This window comes from Electrona antarctica, assembly GCF_951216825.1.
Source record: "Electrona antarctica genome assembly, chromosome: 4".
Taxonomy (NCBI): domain Eukaryota; kingdom Metazoa; phylum Chordata; class Actinopteri; order Myctophiformes; family Myctophidae; genus Electrona; species Electrona antarctica.
This window is the reverse complement of record NC_136809.1, coordinates 49483206-49506415: the sequence shown is the minus strand read 5'-3', so window position 1 is coordinate 49506415 and position 23210 is coordinate 49483206. Positions and strand designations below refer to the sequence as shown.

At 41.8% G+C, this 23210-nt stretch overlaps 1 protein-coding gene across 1 annotated transcript; it reads left to right on the top strand.

Moving 5' to 3' along the window:
* The first annotated feature begins 387 nt into the window (after nucleotides 1-387).
* LOC306922425 (uncharacterized protein) lies at nucleotides 388-22353 on the top strand. The gene is made up of 29 exons (XM_079500026.1): nucleotides 388-416; nucleotides 1000-1046; nucleotides 2081-2129; nucleotides 2509-2544; nucleotides 2892-2974; nucleotides 3124-3146; nucleotides 3643-3664; nucleotides 3988-4019; nucleotides 4110-4162; nucleotides 4742-7311; nucleotides 7600-7840; nucleotides 8619-8843; nucleotides 9527-10253; nucleotides 10659-10726; nucleotides 11387-11485; nucleotides 12139-12254; nucleotides 12612-12702; nucleotides 14483-14599; nucleotides 14685-14772; nucleotides 14865-14930; nucleotides 15736-15775; nucleotides 16481-16585; nucleotides 17195-17295; nucleotides 18130-18189; nucleotides 18784-18893; nucleotides 19735-19856; nucleotides 21394-21519; nucleotides 21888-21985; nucleotides 22220-22353. The coding sequence occupies exons 2-28, from the start codon at nucleotides 1006-1008 to the stop codon at nucleotides 21982-21984; spliced, it is 5508 nt and encodes a 1835-aa protein (XP_079356152.1). The 5' UTR covers nucleotides 388-416; nucleotides 1000-1005; the 3' UTR covers nucleotide 21985; nucleotides 22220-22353.
* Nucleotides 22354-23210: the final 857 nt, after the last annotated feature.

Below are 23210 nucleotides of genomic sequence, written 5' to 3'. Positions count from 1 at the left end.
TAAATCTCGTAGGCCTATGGGGGTCCAAGGTCCCTGGCACAAAATATGTTCAGATGGGGGTCCTTGACTGTTCTTGACAAGACATGAAAGCCCCAAAAAACCGCAACCACCACCAATATTTACATTAAGCAACTTCACAGAAAAAAGGCCAAAAGTCGCGTGTAATAAGCCGACATGGCAACACTGCTCGGTGTGTCTGTGTCACTTCCGGTGTGTTACGCCGACATTTGTGACCCATTTGTATTTTCGTCAGTGTTATTACCCCGTGCGCATGCGTTGCGTGTGTTACGCCAAACCTTGTGACCCTGTTAATTACTGTAACCTAGTAGTACGCATGCGCGATGGCTATAAAATAGAGAGTGGGAGTACATGCATTCGTTTGGTGGAGAGAGGCGGACAGTTCAAAACAAACGAAGGTACCTGCAGTTCACTTCATTTGTGTATTTAACATTTCAGTTCCAATCTCCATCTATCTGCTTTAGCTCAATTTAAAACAAATTGCTCTGTTTTAATTGGGAGCGCAGTCTATTAAATAAAAACGGGTCAACATTATGTCTTTTGATATAGTTTTCAGAGTCAAATGCACTCAGAATCTCATATTGATACCTGTCTGTCACTCGAGCTCTTGAGCTTTAAAGTAATCTAAGACAAGTGTCTCAGATGTCTGATAGGATTATCAAATATCAGACAAATGAAATGAAATGAAATGATTACTATATTTACCCAGGGTATCTGGGCTAAGCTCAAGAACTTGTTTCCAGCCAGGCCCTGCTCATAGAACATTTCATCGTAGTGGTTCAATGCCTTGTTCAAGGGCACTTCTTTATTAATCTTTATTAATCCCCTACCCATGGACAGATAAGAGTAGTCTCTCTCTCTCTCTCTCTCTCTCTCTCTCTCCCCCCCCCCCCCCCCCACTGTCTTCACTATGAAGTGATTGATATCCCTGCTGTTTAATCAGGTTCTTCATGACTCATTTTTTGTTTACCCTCCCCACAGCTGAAGATGGAGCCACTTGACGAGGAGGCTGCTGAGAGGGTGGATGTGTGAGTGGCACTGCAGGGTTGTGGTGTTTTGAAAAGGCATTTAATCTCATATTTGGTGTTATTGCTGGCATGCAAACAAAGTATCACCACTTCAGTAAAGATGGCCCATATGTCACGTTCCTGTGAGGGCTAGTGTTAATTTCCTAGTATTCCATTCTTTGATCTACCCCCTGGCCCAGGGGAAGAGGATAAAGTAGGGTTGTCACAATTATCATCTAATTGCAATTATTTGAGATAATCCCAATTATTTAGTTGTAAATTGTCGTGATCGTGTTCATGTTGCGGGAAAAAAGGTTCATCCATAAAAAACATAAATGGCAGATCTACAAACTACCTTAAAGTATGGTATAACATTTAAAAAATGCTAGTAATTTCTTTGTATATTTCAGTTATTTGTCATATCTGCCCTGTGCACTTTTTTATTATGAAGCCTTTCTATTCATATGTTCCAGTGTTCAATGCCAAGAACACAATTAAATCGCAATTACTTGTGCGACAATTAATCTTTAACTTAAATGTGTAATCGTGACAGCCCTAGGTTAAACGTGCAGCAAGTGATATTTAATTTGTTTAAAATAAATGTAGCTCTATATTTTGACTAATCATTACTAAAAATCATACTTTTTCAGGTCTGGATAACGCTTTTTATACACATCCATGCAGGATCAAAGTGAAATTGGGAGTGACACGGAGTAACAAACGAGCAGACAAAAGTGCAAGTGGATAAATGCGTACTCTAAATTGGCATTTGGCAACCTACCTGAAAACATATTTTCTGTTTATTAAAGAGCTGGAGAGCCTAAACAAACACTCCATAGACCATAGCAGTGACTATACTATCTGAATATAGAGCTTTGCAATGTCATTATTGGGCATGAAATGTCCGTTTGGCTATTGTCACCTGAATTAACCACTTGAACCCCAGCATCCCTATTCTGGGGATAACGTAGATGGGTGACCTCAATTACGGTTCTAACTTGGGTCTGTAAGGATAGAGGTTTTATTTATGTGGTTAAATGTGACGTTTTCTTCAGTTACAGTGAAACGGTTGGATCAAAAAAGCCCAGGCGCCGGCTGTCATCGGTCAGTGCTACATGTGATTTGTATATCTCTGTCGGACAGAAACCAGCTACTTTCTTTTTTTAAACTATAAGCAATACTGCCTCAAGAAGTCAAGATACTTGCATGAGAGGGGGAGAGGAGTTTGTTTAGCAGACTGTTTGAGGGGCAAACAGACTTAAAGCTTGTTTTGTCAGAAGCACTTTTTAATACTTTTCATTGGTTCAATATTTGTTTAACCAACACACGGATGTAAAGGATGTTCAATAGCATTGATTTATGGAAAAATAAATACTTAAATGAAAAATTGAGTTGGCTAGTTTCTGCCAGACGGAGATGATATACAACTGTTCTTTTTGCTAATCACAAAACCGACAAACTTTATAATGAGCTTTCTTTTCAGATTTTAAAAGGTCAGAGGACCACTGTCACAGCAAGGGTGGGTCTCTTTTGCATTCATGACCAAAGTTTACTCTCAGTGGATCTCTGACAATCTTGTCATACAGTGCCTTTTCCATCAAATCGCCTAAAATGATTGTTGTCTACTTTATTCTATGCAATCCAGCCTCATTCAATGTAAAGCATAACTGTGGTACTCCCTATACTTGAGAGTGAACAACATGCATACAGTATTATAGCTGCAATATAGCATATCGTACATTGTAGCAAAACTGTTTCATTATTTTTAAACATTTTTAAAATGGTAAATAGCAGATTGAAATATGGAGGTAACAAGGTTTCTGCTCAACAGCAACGATATTCTGTTTTTCTTTTCCCTCTTTAAAGGAGGAGGTCGACAAAGGTGTGGAGAAGAGACTCTCGAGAAGAGTCAGTTTTGCCCCTGCCAACAAAGTTCTTCTGTTTTCAGAGTGAGATTCCAAAACGCATACTTTCAGTGTTTATTTCCCAAGTTTTAACAACCCCCCCCCCCCCCCCCCCCCCATCAAGACATTGTCAGTTGACATTTCTTCTCTTTTTGTATTTCCATTGATGCTTGACATGGAACTACTGTCTGCAGTGCTCTAGACACCCTATCATCATGTAAGTATTGCATGCCAGGGCTGATCAATGGGAAGCAGGTCGTTATTGACAAATAAACCCAGACGGTGTGATTAGACCCCGACGTGAAGCGGAGGGCTCTTCATCACACTGGGGGTGGCAGATGATGTAATGAATTACTTTCTGGGATATCATCTGCATCCTCTTACTCCATATCCATCAAATTAACTGGATATTGTCTAGAAAATAAAATATTAAACAGCTGTACATGTAGCATAACACAAAATATTAAACAGCTGTACATGTAGCATAACACAAACTGCTATGATTGTCTATAATTATTCAAACTATTGATTCTGGAGTATTTGATGTGATGTTTTTTTTTAGCTATTTGTTCTGCACATAATGGCTGACTGGGTCACTTCATTAGATTATAATTGAGATTAGTGATAGTGGTGTCTAAAACCTATGCAGACTTGCACCTTACTGACTTAATATTTCAGTTATTTATTTCTTCCAAATGTATTTCCCATTGCAGCAGCAGATGACGCTCATAGGAGGTAAGTTGACTTAACTGAGTGTGTGTCCTTGCTAAACTTACTACATTTCAGATTGATTAACTGTGACCAGTTAAACTTAATTAAATTAATATAATGCAAACTTTTTTAAGAAACATTCATGTCAAGTCAAGGACCCCTAAATTGATAAGCATTCCAGGAACCTCTACAAGAAAATATATATTTTTTAAAATTGCATAAAAATTAAAGCCCTTAAGTATCAAAACTGTTTTTGCTGGGGCCTCTGGAGGCCCCCAGAACACAATCTTTGTTCTATAGCAAGAGTAATATTCAAGGTTTTGTTTTTTATGCCCTTTTACCCAAAGGCTCCAGGCGGCCATAACTCAACCCCTCACAGGTAAATGCTTATATATTGTTTTCTATATGTCTTTCTTGCATTTAATACCTTGACAATGTTATACTATTAAAAGTTTTGCTTTTAATTTAGACATGGAAACCTTTTTGAATGATCCCCTACCTGCAGCTCAACAAAGAACTCGGGTCAGTCTGAAGTTACAAAATATGCATATTTGTTAGTATGGAAGTAATTTTCACATCTCTGAAAATTAGTCCCACCACTCTTCAGTCTATTAACATTTTCATAACTTATTGTAACAAATAAACGAACATAACATGTCCTAAGACAGTGGGGGTCCCACCTTTTCTGGATCACGGTCCTATATTTGTACTTGAATCAGCCACGTAGGCTGGGGAAAAAAAGGCTGGGTAAAAAAAAAGATGAGGCAGCCAATGTATCTATTGTCGGAGGAGCAGATTTGATTTGTTTCTCGCCTCCGTCTTTCAGCAGCTAGTCTGGGCAAGAGCTCCATTGACTGGGCCATGGTCCAAGTTGCCCAACAGACACTACACTATGCTTCTGACTTGAATTATGTCTTTTCCTCTATTTGGTTAGAAGTATTTTGTCTAAGAACCGCTGAATGGTAATGTATAACCACTCTGGTACATGTACTATACCACATCAGCAGTGGATGTGAATGCAAATGGGGGGGGGGGGGGGGGGGGGAGGGGAAGGGAGTGAGCGAGCATGCATTTATTTATGCTTTGTCCTGTCTTCATCAGGAGAAGTCCGGAGTCTACTGTGATACCCAAGATGACTATGGAGAAAGAACAATGATTTTTTCCGGAGATTGTGCTGGATATATGGACATGACCCACTGCAACACTGTTTTAATTAGCGATGATGACTTGGGACCACATGCCCTTTTTCCTGAATATAACGTAAATGTGCCTACTCGTGGAAATTTGGATTTTACCTTCTCCATTTCAAAAGGAGACGCTAAGACTCCTGTAAAAATACCCTCGTCAGACCATGGCTTGCCTCCAGAATATGAAAACGTCTTCGCTTATCCTGTGACCAAAGTGGTGCACAATGCAGCAGCATCCCTGCAAGAAGATCAGACCAGAGATCAAGGAGCTGATGTTGATCCAACCGCCTTCCTCCTCGCTAAGATCAGAATGAGAAGATCAGCTGTGGATAATGAGAATCAGCATCCAGTCTTTACATCAACCATGATGGAACAGCCACAAGGCCAAAGTAGTAACGTGGAAAAAGCCAGCAATGTCTTTGAAGCGGAGTCTGAGACGGAGTTCACAACGTCTCAAACTAGGGCAGGGCAGAGTGCTTCAAAGGATTGCATTGGAATGGAAGGTACAAGGCACATTACGGCTCAATCCGATGACATGGATATAACGAGGAGCCGGAGGGTTGCCATCGATGGCAGAATGTTCCCTATCCCTACGGTCCGTCCTTTGCAGAACGAACAACGACTGCGTCTGTCCTTCAAGACAACTGCAGCCAACACAACTTGCAGTGAATTTGACATGGACATGACGAGGAGCCAGACGGTTGCAATCGATGCCGAAGAAGTCTATCCTCATCCCATATATACGATATGCCAGACGGTTTCCAACGGAAACCAAAGGCGTCTGACCTTCACGACACCTTCCCAACCAGCTGATCGTGCCTTGGACGGCGGTCGTCTCAAGCACATGACCAAAGAAATGGAGGCATTGAAAAGAACAGAAGATGATTCTGATGACATGGAGTTTACGTGTCGTACTGGGGTTGCTGCCATCAATGCTGACTCTGCTGACATGGACATACCGAGGTGCCAGGCGGTTGCAATCAATGCCGAAGAAGTCTATCCTCATCCCATCAAAAACCGAAAGAGTCTGGCCTTCGTGACCCCTTCCAACATGACTTGCAATGAATTTGACATGGACATGACGAGGAGCCAGACGGTTGCAATCAATGCCGAAGAAGTCTATCCTCATCCCATCAAAAACCGAAAGAGTCTGGCCTTCGTGACCCCTTCCATCATGACTTGCAATGAATTTGACATGGACATGACAAGAAGCCGGACGGTTGCCGTCGGAAACCAAAGGCGTCTGACCTTCACGACACCTTCCCAACCAGCTGATCGTGCCTTGGACGGCGGTCGTCTCAAGCACATGACCGAAGAAATGGAGGCATTGAAAAGAACAGAAGATGATTCTGATGACATGGAGTTTACGTGTCGTACTGGGGTTGCTGCCATCAATGCTGACATGGACATGCCGAGGTGCCAGGCGGTTGCAATCAATGCCGAAGAAGTCTATCCTCATCCCATCAAAAACCGAAAGAGTCTGGCCTTCGTGACCCCTTCCAACATGACTTGCAACGAATTTGACATGGACATGACGAGGAGCCAGACGGTTGCCGTTCCAGCTGAACTGGACGACATGTCTATGCCAATATGCCAGACGGTTTCCATCGGAAACCAAAGGCGTCTGACCTTCACGACACCTTCCCAACCAGCTGATCGTGCCTTGGACGCCGGTCGTCTCAAGTACATGACCGAAGAAATGGAGGCATTGAAAAGAACAGAAGATGATAATGATGACATGGAGTTTACGTGTCATACTGGGGTTGTTGAAGCGGAACACCTCGACATTGTATCCTCCACGGAAATTGCCTCTCAGAATATGTGCCATTTCCCAAGGAACAAAACCTCGACCGAAGAACACCATGTTTATCCTCAACATTTGACGAAAACTGGTCGTGTTTTTTATTTGGACGCTGAGACCACAAGAGTTTCTCCCACTAATCAGGCAGAATCTGGTGAAAAAGAAATGGAGGCATTGAAAAGAACAGAAGATGATTCTGATGACATGGAGTTTACGTGTCATACTGGGGTTGTTGCCATCAATGCTGACTCTGCTGACATGGACATGACAAGAAGGCCCAAGGTCCAGGCGGTGCAATTGGAACGGTTGGATGCACCAGTGGAAGCAGCATGTCACGGAAGAGAAATGGTTCCACTTCCACATGCTCCCGAGTCCGAGGAAATGCACCAGAGAACGGATCCTGAACAGAGTCAAGCTTCTGGTCCCACTACCGCGCCACACAACGTCGAGAGATCGGCGGCAGATGCCAAGACTAAACGACTGAGTTTAGTAGACCTGCGGTCCAAGTTGAAGCGCATAAGCCTTAGCATTAAGAATGATGATGCGCAACACCGTAAAATGTTAAACATGGCCAGCAGCACTATACCTGTGTCTCATTCGGAGCAGGCCTTGGATGCAAACGCCACAAAAACCATATCGCTGCCCATTGTGGAACCTGATTCTGAAGCGGCACAGAATGACGGGTACAGTATGCCTGTCACAATTATTATGTTCGCCTTATTAATAGTTATTTAGTATAATCACTTTTTGTTTTGTTTTTGTAGAACAGTTTACATTCATCTGAACGGATATTTATTGGTATCTACATTATTTATTGGTAAGAGTCATTGTATGTCGTGAAGTCGTTTGGCTTTGTACGCAAACGTTGCACAGAGCATTTTTATGTATGCTATGTTAAAAGTCAAAAACCTAAATTAATCACGATAATTTTTATGACATTCATCCACTAAACTTTTGCGGTGGTTTTGCAGCCCCACCGACGACGGGGGAGGCGAGGTGCCGCGGGAGGAATTCCCTGGAGAGGAACGGTCCGCGGTAACGCCTCTGAACCTGAGGAGTACACGTCTCGCTCCCAGGCTGTCCATGGGCCGTTTCACGCCCAAACTGCCACAGAGAAACAAGCCACCGCAAACCAACCGGCTGGCATCATCCACTGTGAGACAAACCATGTTTCAGGGCACCCATCAGCTGAGCAGCGACATGCTGATGCAGGTATAGGCCTGCGACTAACCTCGTTTTCTTAGCCACATTCATATGGCTCACAATTAAATAATTGGGGAGCATGATATTTTTTTATTTTTATCATTCGATTGACCACTTCTAACTTTTATGAATCAAATTTAATGAATAAAATTACATTATGTCCAATCTGTATGGTAGAGTAGGTTATTACAATTGGGGTGGTTGTATTTTGTCTCACGGCTCTTCTATTGGGACATTTAGATTGTGTCAAAGGTCAGACCCAGAGTAATCTAGTAAGAGAGTGGGGACACTAGCGTTGACTATCCTTGTAACAATGGAATGCGGAAGTGCTCATTCTATGTCAATGGGATAGTTCCAATGTTTAGAACTATAGCCCATAGGCACCCGCTTTGCGGCGAGATCAAAGTGTCGCCACTCTCTTACTAGATTACTCTGGTCTGACCTAGACGCAGGATCTGACATTAAGTTTGACCTGATGGTCAAGATTCAATTTATCCCCATTAACATTTCAGGACTTGGAACGGCAAACTGGGTTCAAATCCGGAGTAGGACAGGAAAGTTGCATAAAGCTTTAAGTCATCTTATACTTGTCAAAAACATGAGAGTTTCAGATCTAACTTCCAAAAGCTAGCATCGTGAGCTTGTGAACTGCTATTTTCACATTTTTCCTATGACCTGCCCAAAATGGGGATAGATTATTAATTGTATTAAATTATGATATGATGATGATGATCGGTTAACTTTGTTTCATGAACTGTTGCAACCTTTCTTGCGCCCCTAAATGCAGCAACGTGACGGTGGCATTCATGATGAAGTTATGCCCGATTGGGCGCTGGACACAGAGGATTTGTCAGAGCTGCTGGAGGCCGGCGCCCCCCAGTGGAATGGTGAGGAACGACATCCTCTCCATGTCGTCCCAGACGCTGTTCCACGCAAGAACGTAACCACGCCAGAACAACATGATCCCCAAGATGAACAGAGAAGGCCATCCATTGACTGCATCCAAGAGATGGTAGGTCATATCCATTAACCTTATATTCTAATATTGTAGCTGTTGGCAGTGGCGTATCCATCCAGGAATTACGTTTTGGGCAGGCAAGATATGTGTTAATTGTCATCTCCCCGCGCACAATCGTAGCACTAAAGGTTTTCAAAGAGATATACCTGCCAGACGAGTAGGAGACAAAGGCTGAAAGGCATGCATTTACATCTAATGGGTGATTGAGGGTCGCGCTCTACCGCAACGGCCAATGTTTTTGTCTCATTGTATGGATTTTGGCCACGCCAGAAATGGATTTGGACAGGCGGACGCCTGCCCTCGCCTTATTGTAGATACGCCTCTGGCTGTTGGTACTGTACTAGAAACTTGTACATGAATTCCTTTTTATTTTTGTATTTTATTAATTTGAATTCTGAAAGTAACAGTTTCCACCCGACAGCAAAGATATCTCAACCAGTTGCAATAAATTGCCTGGATTGACCAGTTGCATACCGGTACCATTATGGGTATAACTGTAATGGTTGCAAGCAGTTGCGTTGGTCTGGAGTCTGGATTGGCCTTTACTTTATTCCCCCCCTCCCCCTTTTACATTTTTTCCTTTCTAAATTTATTTAACTTTTTGTTTTCCTTTTGTGAATGACTAACAAGAACTTTTAAAGATTTTAATCTTTTCTCTGGTATTTTCTTCTCTCCAGGTTCCATCATCTGTTGTGACTGACGGTATCAGAATTACAGCTTCAGGCAACACTACTCGGCCCATAGACACTGCAGCTTCAGGCATCACTACTACTTGGTCCATAGACACTGCAGCTTCAGGCATCACTACTACTCTGTCCATAGACACTGCAGCTTCAGGCATCACTACTACTTGGTCCATAGACACTGCAGCTTCAGGCATCACTACTCGGCCCATAGACACTGCAGCTTCAGGCATCACTACTCGGCCCATAGACACTGCAGCTTCAGGCAACACTACTCGGCCCATAGACACTGCAGCTTCAGGCATCACTACTCGGCCCATAGACCCTGCAGCTTCAGGCATCACTACTCAGCCCATAGACACTGCAGCTTCAGGCATCACTACTCGGCCCATAGACACTGCAGCTTCAGGCATCACTACTACTTGGCCCATAGACACTGCAGCTTCAGGCATCACTACTACTTGGCCCATAGACACTGCAGCTTCAGGCATCACTACTACTCGGCCCATAGACACTGCAGCTTCAGGCATCACTACTCGGCCCATAGACACTGCAGCTTCAGGCATCACTACTTGGTCCATAGACCCTGCAGCTTCAGGCATCACTACTACACAGTCCATAGACACTGCAGCTTCAGGAACTACTACACAGTCCATAGATTATTCACGTTCAAACAGTAGCAGCATGGCCAGTCTGGGATCGGAAGCAGCAGCAGAGTCCAGTAAGTTGTCAACGTAAATGGATTTTGGGTCTTTTCTTTAATTTACATACACTCCTCTATAAAAATCTATTAATATATGAATTGTGATGCGGCCAAGATTATTTATAAACCCTCAAATGTAAAATCTCTCTCTCTCTCTCTCTTATATATATATATATGACGGAGAATCTATTTTTTTTATAAGAAAGCTGCTTAATGTTTTGTTTAGTGTAAAAAAATCACACCCGTGTGAAGTGAGGGGCGCTCTTATCATTGTACATCATGACCTAACATGTCTATTTGCTCAGACACATGATGTAAATTCTCCATTCATTGTCAATGGGAATGTAATGTTTGTGTAAGACAAATCTACACTAATGTGTCGAGATGCATCCTACTTAACTCGTGTCTTTTAACATTTTTTAGGCTACAAATCAAGCCTGGTTGAATCCCACCTTGAAGATGTTACTGACTGGGGGAACACTTTACATAAGGTAATCTATATTTAGTAGTTATTTAGTCACAGGCTCTACTCCCCAGTGGCGTGCACAGATAGACACTAGGGGGTGCTAGAGCACCCCCTGCCCTTTTGGCAATGTGCCCTTTTGAAAAAAAAAAAAAAAAAATCTTTATTTTTTTTGATTTTTCAAAAATAGCAGACCTACAAGTTCATAGCGCGCCACTCGGTGGCGCGCAATGAGCTTGTAGATCTGCTATTTTTCAATAGCTAAAGCATAACATAATGCTAACACCAAAAGGGGTTCCCGCCCAAAATGGATTAAGGCAACCGGCCGGTTCCACGCGCTGCACAAGGTGCCCTTTTTTAACTTGAGCACCTGCCCCTCTAAATGTCTGTGCACGCCACTGCACGCTGTGAGCTTGGACATTGGCTATTGTCACTTTCCGTGAAGTTATTGTACGATGTAGTAGGCAGGGCATTCATAAAATAATACAAATATAGGGAGCTACGAGCCCAGACGCAAGGATGTGAACGCCATTTTCTCTATTTTGTGAAAAGTTTTGAAAGATCTTGCTTAAAATGTGGCCAAAATACGGATGCCATGTTAAAAGAAAAAAGGTTTGAAACAATTAACCCACTTTCATTTCAAACTTTATTGTTATTTCATTTAGATATTTATTTTATTTTGTTCCAGAAACTGGAGGATGAAAACATGACAGTGCTGGAGTTCTTCAAGTATTTCGGCGTTGACTTTGTCTTCTGTAACCATCGGCAGAGTGTCACTCCTGCAAACGTATGTTTGTCTGAAACCGTAACGATTCCCTAAACAATGGGTCTGGAGCCAACTTCTATTTATTTCAAAAGATTAAAAAAAAAGTCAAATCTAATGTTTCAGAGTTGGAATGACAAGCATTTTTCATAATGGGTTTGCAAAGTGCTTCACATACTGTACATAAATACAAACCGCCGAAACCGGAAATATAAAGGCAATTCAATGATGGAAATGGTGTAATAATTGTGAAAGCGGAAACCAGCTTTCCACTCCTTTTTTTTTTTTCTTTTTCTATACGTTTTTAGAAGTGGACCCTGAAGTGGCCCGTCTAATTTCCAGCAATAGTTTGTTCCTCAAAAATGGTAGCCCTGCTGCTGTTGCCTTCCATCACAACAACCCTGGTCTTGGGGGCTCAAGTAAAAGTGTCTCTGCTCAGTGCTGATCTAAGATCACGTTACATAGTGATGCTTTTAAGAAGTAGGGTGATCTACAAGTTCACAACGTGTCTTGATGCGGCTGGTTGTGAGCTTGTAGATTGGCTATTTTCACTTAAAATGTCTATTTTGGGTCTCGACCAACAAAGTTTGGGAACTACTGTACACAAACGATGTCGATGAAATATAATGGCCATGCTGCTGTAGTCATGGGAATGTTATTATTTTCATTCTTTATAGCTTGCGTCTGATCTGGACTGCAAACCAGACGACCTTCTCAGACTGCGCCATATCGACCATCCTAAAGGGATCGTCTATGCGAACGACCACAAACATCTCGCAGAGACGATGGAGGGGTTTGTACTTTGTTTTGAAAAGAGACCGTATATCGTCGTTCGTAAATGTATGCCCTACTTTGTCATACCACGGTGTCGCACATAAGTAGCAAAAGAGCCGATCTACAATGCTTCAAAGCCCTGAATGCTTTAGAATTGTGGATCTGCCGTTTTGCCACAATCCTGAAAAAGGCATGTGGTTTCCACCTGACTGCAACGATATGCATTTCCTCATGTTTTGCACACGCACGCTCGCACATCGTAAAATGTATTTGAAATGTACTTCCATGTGACCTCGTTACATTCTTCTGGCAACTCTCAAAACTCACCTGTGCTCAATACCCTGCCCCTTTTCCTTTTCTTTTTTATTCTTCCCAGATTGCGGGTTCGAAAAAGAGACAAAGATCATCTTGTGAGGAATGTCAACGGACCACTTTGGAAAGCAGTGAGAGACTTCTCTGAGAAAGAGGTATTACATGTGTAACTTATGCACCCCGGTATGCAAACTCCTAGAGAGCAGCTCTAGCCTAGCCTGATTATCAGACTGTAGCTTTCTTGAAGCTTCAGTCTGACATTGTCTCCTGTCTGAGCGATTTCAAGGGGGAGGGGATTAGAATTTCCCTCAACCAGTAGCCATTGGTGTTGTTTTTCCCTCCTTCCTCTGTGCGTTGCGCTGCGTGATGACGCCTTGGATGACGCTGAAAACGGGACTCGGCGCTGATTGGTTGTTCGTTAGACCCACCCCACCACCGATTCTCATTGGATAATACATTTTTGTACCGAATAAATTATAGGTTCACAGTGCAACACCAGACCAAGAGACGGAGTTCACTCAGAGAGTGGGCGGGGTCTTTGGGCTGGATCCAGGCTAGCTCTAGCCATCAACACAGACTGCTTTGATTGTAACTCATGACATCAACATATCTTTCTTTCTTAGATCGTGACACGTTGTGTCGTAGATTGCCCAATTACACAATTTTAAATTAGTTTTTAAAATCATTAAAAAGGAATGTTTGCGGATATACAAGGTTTCTGCCAACAGCAATGCTATAATGTGCCTCTTATACCATGATGTGGAAAGAAAACGACTGCCATTATTATTGCCAGTCTGCAATAATGCAGCAGTGTTCAGAGCTACTGTAGACGGATGTAATGTTCCAAAGTAAGTGACTCAATAGGGCTGCAACTCCATTATTTTTGGTTATCGGTTAGTTGGGAAGCACTTTTTTTTAATTTATTTTTGATTTGTACTTTATTATTATTCTTTTATATATGAAACATTGACATAGACATAGACAAAACACAACCAAAGAAATGCATAACAAAACAAACTCAAAACAAAACAAAACAATATAACAGATGCACAGAAATATCCCGCAGTCCACCCCAGCCCCAATTCCAGACATATTCCTTCAGTGTATTTTTCTAAAGTTGCAGCCCGTTCAGAGCTCACTCAGAGCCAGAAACTAATCAGAGTCCTGATACGTGCATATGGTAAAAGCCCCATTTTAAGTCAGTCGTCCATCCTATTGAGCAGCCTGTATGACAGTCGCTCGTAAGCGGCCAATAGTCCCATCGAGGCATCCCAGAGGGATGGTGCAGATGGAGCCTGCCAGTCCTTGACCAACAGCCTCCTACCTGACATAATGGCCGTTTGTATCCATTCAGCTAAAGGAGGAGCAACATGCCTCAATGTGGCAGGATCCCCCAGAATGAACAGACTGGGTGAAAAAGGAATGTGGGAAGCGCATTTGTTTAAAAAAAAAATAAACTTAAAGTGAAAACAAATTAATTGTTTTTTTTATACTTGACCAAAATGATTAGCGGTAGTCTGATTAACCACTTTGCTTGTTAATGGCTGATTTTACAAGCTCACAACACGTGGCATCACAACACACTGTGAGCTTGTCAGATCATTGTTTTACAGTGAAAATGGCACATCTATTTTCATTCACTGTAGCAGACCAAGCGTGAGGTTGAAGCCGACTATGTGTGATTGTTCTTCATTAATCCACGTGAAAACAAAACACAAAACACATAATCAATATAAACTGTCATAAACGAATACCTTTCCAAATGACCAATAAAAAAGTGCATTGAGAAAACGCCAACGAACAATAAAATCTCACAATGAGAACTGAGACCAATAAATAATCATAAAATGACAACAATAAGATGAAAGAAAACAATAACCATAAAATGGCATTATTAAAAATATAGAATCCTCACTGTATTCTTTACCATCGCAGCTCCAATGTTTTGGTGCAAAACTGAAAGAGAAAAGAAAGTTCTTCAGAAGAAGAGCTAAGGTTCAGTCTCATGAAGTGAAAGGGGTTTTGTACTCGACTCTTCACCACGCCTATCAGGTAACGTATTTATTTTAAATCTTTTTTTGTTTTGATATCCATTTTCTATTCTGTTGAGTAATGTGTGCCATCTTCCAACTTCAAGGAGGAGCTGCTGAAGTTGAGAGAAAAAAATTCAGAGGCGGATAAGATGGTGGAAGTCATGGACGACTGTATTCATGATTTACAAACATGTAGGTCACATTTGAAATGGAATGTACCAAGCGGTGCACTAGCTGCTGTGCTATATGCGAATAGCATAATTGTTTCTTTATTTTCACCTTAGGTCTTGATGCAGTTGAAGGAAATGACTTGAATAACAGTGGACCGACATTGGCGTCGAGGCAACAAGGTAATTTTGGATAGTAATTATGCTCTGTATCATTGTCTCCACCAGGCCGAAGGCATGGGGAGAGAGTATGTTTTGCGTCACCGTTAACCCGGTCAATGCCAAATTTTGCACACACACTCCTGGATGCCAACATGAACCTCTGCCCCAAATTTTCTAGAACGGCGCTATAACGCCACCAGGAGGCCGACTTTTGTAAAACACATTTTTCGATATTGCTCAGATTCAGTCCAAAAATCCCGCAAATCGTTAACACAGTATCTCTACATGTGTTCAAGACGGATCTGTCCGATATTTCACATTCCATCCTAATTGGCTAACATTGGCTTTCAAAGTTTGCAGGATTGGCCCGTTTTAAACAAAAAGCCTCAAATCATGAACGCAGCGTGCAATTTACGTCAAATCTTTCACAGACTTTCCTATTAGGCTGAGGAATATATATTTTCACATTGGCCTGTTATAGCGCCACCAACAGGTGGATTTTTGCAAAACACATTTTTGGAACAATGATGCCTCAAATCATCCAATTGCCAGCCGTAAGGCGTAAGAAGAAATGGCACCCTTTTTCACATTGGCATATTATATAGCGAATAGCGCCACCAGGAGGCCACAACCTCACCTGGCCTGGTGGAACCTGTTGTCTAGTTGATCTAGTTGTCTCTGCATCGTTGTTTTTGTTTTACATTTCTATGGACATGTACTGTACACCAGTACTCCCAGGTACACTATAATGTTGACTTTCTGGAATAAGAGCACTGGAAAGTTGCTCCAAATATTTAAATTAAATTGATATTATTTTTTTCCCTAGAATTGGAGAAGGTCAACACGAAGTTGGCTGATGGTGAAAGGTACGTTGAACCTGCTGTAGCATAACGTTGCTGCCGGATAGGAACGTCAACCTGTGACTTTGTTTTCAGGATTGAAATTCAAAAAATAACAGACCTACAAGCTTGCAGATCTGCTACTTTTGATGCTTTGTGTGACGCTGTAGATCCAAGTAGAAAAAAAGCTAAGTTAAAATACGGAGAGACGGCCTGGGCCGTGGCTCAGTGGGCTCCTTGACTGGTGGTCTGGTCTGGCAGTGTGCCGTGGGTTCGACTCCCGATCCCGACGGCCTTTGCTGCATGTCTTCCCCCATCTCTCTCCCCATTTCATGTCGGCCTACTGTCTGTCTCTCCATGAAGAATGTATGAAATAAAGGGGAAAGCCAAAAAAAACAAAAACATTACAAAATATGGAGAGAAGAGGTTTTTGCCCGACGGCAATGATGAATAATAACAGCATCTTTTCTTTTTTTAAAGATATTTTTTTGCGGCTTACGCCTTTTATTGGTTTTCGAAGGGACAGACAGTAGGCTGACAGGAAACGGGAGAGAGATGGGGGAAGACATGCAGTAAAGGCCGTGTCGGGCTCGGGAGTCGAACCCGCGGCACACTGCGACTGGATTACCAGTCGGGTGCCCAGACGGTTATGCCACCGCCTGGGCCAATAACAGCATCTTCATGATCGTTTTACCAGGAATTCAGTAAATGAGTTTTTGCATTCTACCACAGGGAAATGTGTGAGCTGGAGCTGCAGAACAAGCAGAAAAAGGACAAGCTGAGCAGGCTCCGAGCTGAGATGGGACATCTCCGTCAAAGCAGCACCACTCTGGAAATGTCAGTCTGATGGAGGTTCACTAGGGCTGTCTCTGACGTAGTTCAGACAAGTCATTGGTCCGACAAATGACAACCCACCTCATCCCCTAACCAGGGACAAATTAGCCATTGGGCCAGTGGGGCCGTGGCCCAGGGGCCCTTGGCTCTCAGGGGCTCTTCGGGGAAATTGGACCGTGCGGTACTAGGTTTGACACCCTGAAAAGGGTGTCTGGGGCCCTTCATTGGCCATTGATTTTGTTAAATTTAGGTAAAAAAGATGATAAAAACACGAAAATGTTGCGCGCACGCGCGCTATGGGGGCCGTGCGAGAATTAGGGGCCCAGGTGGGGGTTAATCCGTCCCTGCCCCTAACCTAACCATAACCACAAGCACGAGAGCAGACGCTAGTCCGACATGCGGATGAATGTCGGACTAATGCCCCGTCTGAAAAGCGTCCACCTCCCAGATGACTACCACTAGACTATAAATTAGACCAGTAGATGATACATTCTAAGAATATCTATAGTCTACTGGTTGTCTTCTCAGAATTCTGGGCAGAGACTGTGCCACCAGAGCGCCTCAATATTTGTCTTTTTATATCGTCTCCACTCTCCTATTTCTTCACTGCAGGTTGAATGAGTGGAAGCTGAAGGAGGAAACGGGGAAGCATGCAGTGTACACGTTTGTGTACAACACCATGCACCTGGACGTGGAGTTTGAGGAAGCTCACGGTACATCGAGTAGCAGCGTCAAAGAGATTCTATATAAAGAGCCATTAAGTCCCATAGTAACAACCAGTGCCTCCGCCATATTGGAGTGATGACGTAACTTCTGGTTGCTTTAAAATACATTAAAAAGTCACGCTGTACAAAACACAAACTTGTTTTTATCCTATTCTACTCAAATATATTGAAAAACACAAACTTGTTTTTATCCTATCCTACTCTCATATATTGATTTACTCATTTTATTTATCATATTTATGAATGGATCAAAGCAGAAATTGGTAACATATTCATTCAGAATGTCAGGTTGCATGTGTGCACATGCATGTGTGCACGACCGTGCATGTTTACATGTGTTTGACGTGTTGCATAGAAAGGGCTGCCGCCATATTGGAGTGATGCGCCATCTAGTGGTGATTCCAAGTATTTGAGGAGTGTCTCCTCTTTATATAGAATCTCTTTGGCTGCATGATGTCTGATGTTACCAGCAGACCTTGATCTTGCACTTCCATATCTGTATTGTTCAGTGGTGCAAAGTAGCACTTTATTACAAAACCACTTGTTTTAGAAAGACTTTATTTTATACTTTGGATAATTTAAAATGGCTGATCTACAAGCTCACAACGTCTCATCATAGCATGTTGTGAGCTTGTAGATATGGCATTTTAGGATAGTTGGACAACTTCTAAATGTTGGTGTCAATAGGATTTTTACTCAAGTAATGTTTTTAATACAGGCCTCTTCTTAATGTTTTTTTTGGTATTGTGCCATAGCTGTACATTCAGAGTACTTCTTCCACTACTGGTGTGATTGTAAAATAGTTTCTGATGTGTTTCTAAGGAGACCTTACTGATGAGAGGAACATATCCAACATCACCTTGACACTGGTTCAACTGGATGGTAAGGGGCTCAATCACACGGTAGCTACAGTCAAATGATTCACCCGGCCTTTCTGCATCATGGCACAATTCAGAGTCTCAGTTTAAAAGGCTCTTGCAGACTGGACGCGGTTTTTTTTTTTTTTTAAACTGGAAAACACAGCAGCGACACCTTAACTCTGAATCTGTATCTGTGTAATGTGAATATTGTGTTGGTTTCAGATTATGAGCTGGGTGATGTGATGTGACATACAAGTGCCATTGAGATATGGACCTATATTTGATATTTTGACAAAGTGACACTATGGAGAGACATTGTCTAATTACACAATTTAACCTCCTTATTTGGTTTTATCACGCGAAGGACTGGTTATAGGGGAAGCAATAGAGAGACGAGTTTGATTAAATATGAATTAATCTTTTGCTGCGGACCCCAATATCTTGTGCCATGGAAGATTCATGTTCTGAAAAAAGTGGAATAATAAAAAATTTAACATATCTTTAAAAGGATTTTAGGTGAAACCCTGGCTAATTTGTGTCCTCTCATACCATACAAGTCTCATTGAGCTGGACTGAATACACTTGCAGTACTTAAAAACTTTATTTTTCTATTCAGATAAGAAGTCAAAGTGTCACGCCAGGCTTGTTCACAAACTGCTGTCCCAGTACATTGAAGCAAACTCTGCACTGAAGGACAAGTATCCAACCCGTCGATACGTCCCACGGGTAAAGTAAACACCAGAACTCTCATTTCAATACATACTAGGGCATTAAGAAACTAGTCGACTAGTTTACTGTTGACTAGTTGATAAGAAGTTATAGTTGTAGTCACCATGTACACAGTTTTTCAATGTACAAATATTTATTTCCAAAAAAATATATATATATTTTTTTAATTGATTTTATTTTTTACATAATAGGTAGTTAAACAACTAGTCGACTAGTCAACTAGTAAAAATGACTAGAAGTGAATGCCCTAATACATACTGTACTTCCCTGTGTAGTGTACTACTCTTACGTATAAGTTGATCTGTATTTCAACTTTTGTAAATGAATGCACTACTTCACCTCATGCTACAGTGTCATGCAAAAATAACTGATCTACAAGCTCAACGCATGGCGATGCCTAGAGTTCTCAAATTCTTGCCCGAACCTGCCTAAAATGTATGCTAATTAGTCGGGCCGGACCTTGGGCTTGATGAAGAATTTTTTTTAATAATAAAAATAATTCTCTATTTATCTATTATGAAGATGGTGCCGACTGGCATTTCACTTTTACTCTGAGTTCTCAAATTCTGCCCAGACCAGACATTTTAGTGCCAGGTTAGGCCTAAAATGTGTGCTAGTAATTAGTCGGGCCGGGCCTTAATTTTCGGCCTTTTGAGAACTTCTGATGCCCCACATTGTGAGGCATCGTCTGTCTGGCTTTATGAATATTGAATCAATGAAAATGGACATGCCGACATTTCCACCCGACAGCGACGACTTGTTGGGTTCCCATGAAAATTTCCCCAAATAAAGTATACATTTTCCCTCCACCTGACTCCTTCTCTGCCGGTCCATTCAGCTGCTTCACAGTGTGAGCGTGACTGCCGCTCGCCTCTGCCTGCTGGGAATGGAGGTGGACTTGATGGCCAAGTGGGGAGCTCAGAGGCTGAACCTGCTGGAAATCAGCTGTGAAGACACACGGTAAGAATTCACCAGTGGTTCGAGCAGCATTGTTACAATTTAGAACACTGGTTTTCAACCATTTTCATATCAAGGCCCATTATTTATTCTGCATTTGAGCCACGGGCCACCATTTGATGACATTTAGCCTCTCGGACACAAAACTAAAGAATATTTTATCGATGTATATGTTTTTGTCCACAATTTCATGCTGTATTGACTTGAGATGTTTAACAATAATTTAACTCTTGAGAGCATAACATGAAACCTTTTTATAAAATGAAACCTTTTACCATTTTATGCTCTCAAGAGTTAAAGATCTACAAGGGTCCATTTGGTTACCAACTCTCCATCATTTTGCTGGGGACCACCTGGAACCACCTCAAGGACCACTTGTGGTCCCCGGACCACTGGTTAGAAACCACTGATTTTGAATGAAGGCTTTTAGTAAACATTTCATCCAGAGCGACTTGCTATAAAAGTGAGATTTCTAAATTGTAAAACAAAAAAGTACTTTGTAATTTGTACTTTGACTCGAGTACAAATTACACTAGCAACTTTCACTTGTAGTGGAGTGATATTTCACCAGGAGTATTTATACTTTACTCTAATGGGTTTTGGGCTCTTTGTCCACCACTGCAAGTCACATAACTAGGCAGGGGTCAGCAACCTTTGGTACTAGTGCCAATTGGCACACTGGCAGAAGTGTGAGGATTTTTGGTTTAAAATAGTCAAATGAAGTCCCTCGCATTATATGTAAATTACATCCTTTCACGTAGTGCTACATTCATTAAAACTCTGAACTCTGACTGGGGAGCGAGTCTGGGAAAGTCTAATGATCATTATAAGAATGTGAAAAAATATTTAAAAAAAGGAAAAGGTTCTATTCGTCGCCAATCAAAATATGTTGAAATGTTTGTCATTACATTTTATGTTGACATAAAAATGGAGGAAACGCGCCGTAAAAAAGCCACATTTCCATCTATAATGAGGCCAAACCTCAATGAAGAAAAACATTATGATTAATGATTGAATTCACAAAATGTGAAGAGGACATAATAATATACTTATTATTTTTTTGTTCATTATTATCACATGGTTGTCAACCTTTGTCATACCAAGCCCCATCTATTTGGCATTTGAGCCACGGACCACCATTTGATGAGACCCAAAACTAAAGATTTTGTTGTCGTTGGATAAGATTCCATGCTGTATTGATGTGGTACCATCCATAGGAGAGATAACGGGCAAAAGTTGATCAAAATAACATTCTTGTACATTCTCTAATTGTATAGACGTCTTGTAAATTAAATAATGCAGATGTTTAACAATAATTTAAATATTTTAACAGAGTAAAATGAAACCAAATGGACCCGTACAGGTTTCATTTTACGCTCAAGAGTTAAACTATCTATAAGGGTCCATTTGGTTACCAACTCCCATCATTTAGCTGGGGACCACCTGGAATCCCTTCAAGGCCCACTGGTTGAAAACCACTGGATCTAGAAAATAAAAACTTCCGATCCCTGACCTCCGGTATTCCATGTCCTCCTCCCAGGGTGTGCCTGTTGTTCAGCAGTCTGAAGGCCTTCGCCAAGTTCCAGCTGTCCGTCGAGGTCACCCCAGACTACCCGCTCTGCACCGTTCGCCTCTGCTCCTTCACAAACCGCTTCGGAAGCACCACGTAAGTGTGGCCATTCATGGCTTTGCTTCGCGAACGAAGATCTAGGGATGTCCACGTCTGCCGCAGGCACGTTGGTGTCTGATGAGGCCCGCTTTTGACCGGCAAGCTCTTCCACAACCGCTGCAGGGGAACGAGTGCTCTGATGTTTGTGCTTGTGCTGCATTCCAGTTCTTTGTTTTTCTTCTTTTTCGGCGCGTCGGTTTCTCTCAAAGGCAGACACGCTACCATCGATGGTATGACTAAACCTCCTAACTCCTTTTGGATCCTCCTCAAACCACCTAACTTTTTCTATCATTGATTAGAATGTCAATTATTGGTCAAAACCCTCCTGAGCCCGTGTGATTCATGTTTTACCCGTGTTTTTGCAGGAGAAGCCAAATTGAAGAGTTGGTGGGTTCGGTCGAACAAGGAAAGAACATGCTGACCAAGATTGTAAAGAGGATAAATGACACTCTTCTATGCTGAGGTAACGTCATTGATAAAGACACAAGGTGTTAGCAGCTGGGTGATTTTCAGCTATTGCTATATGGTCAGCTGCTCCCTTAAAGTTTGATTGTGAAAATAGCCGATCTACAAGCTCACAACTCGCACTGCGAGGCGTTTGGGTATTTCTGTCAAGCTCAATACATAGTGCCTCTGTGGGGGAAAATAATCTGAATATTCTCAAATATACTGTGTTTTTGTGTGCATGTGATTCTAGGTGTCGGATCAGGAAGAGGATCCCTGAATCCCCTACCAGAACTGCGCCGTTTCAAAGAACTTAATGGCACTGTTATGTTTGTTTCACTGGTGTATGTTATGGAACTTTTTAAATAAAGCACTGTTTGAGCATTATCCTGAAATGTTCCTCTCTTTACTTGACAATAAAAATCTAACCAAAGAAGGAATAAAAGTTGCTGCCTGGCAGAAACCTCAATATCCACATTTTAACTGTTCATTCGCAAATGACTATACTTGATCATACTACAGCACACACACGTAAATGGCAGATCTACAAACTTGAAATGCAGCGCGACACCTTTTCAGCTTGTCAATCTATCCGTTTTTGAATTTGAAATCATGACGAGTAACAGTTTTGGACATGGGGTTTTCACCCAATGGAGGCAATACGCTTATTAATAACCCGCCTATACGTTGTACACTTGTTTTTCAGAACTTTGGTTAGAAGTTTTTTGTAATTTTTCTTTTTTGGGGTGTTTTCTGAGCAAAACTGAACTTTTAACATTCAGTAGATTTTATGTGGCCTGAGGTTTTCTGGCTCAAGCAAGTCCTCTGATTTGCCTGTGGAGTCCACAAATCCCATATATGAAAAAGAATTTGCCAGCAGATGTCACTGTTGAGGGATTTTGCCCGTTTTCATTTCAACTCAAAAGGCTTCAGAACACAGAACCACAGGAAAAAACACTGAATGTTCAAAATTCAGGTTGTGTGTAAAAAATCTAAAAGATGAATTGTCATTAAGCGTGACTAATTGTATATATTTAAGTAACGGTTTTCCAAATCATTGTATTGGAGTAAAAAGTACACCATTTGCCTCTGAGAATGGGCTATATTGTAAAAACGGCCATACTTGATTAAAGAAAAAGCTAAAAATCTTATGTAGGCTACATTACTTGAGCAAATGTACTTGGTTATTTTCCACCACTGCAATTCTGCAAAATAAAGTGAAACTGTAGCGTGGTTGAGTGCCA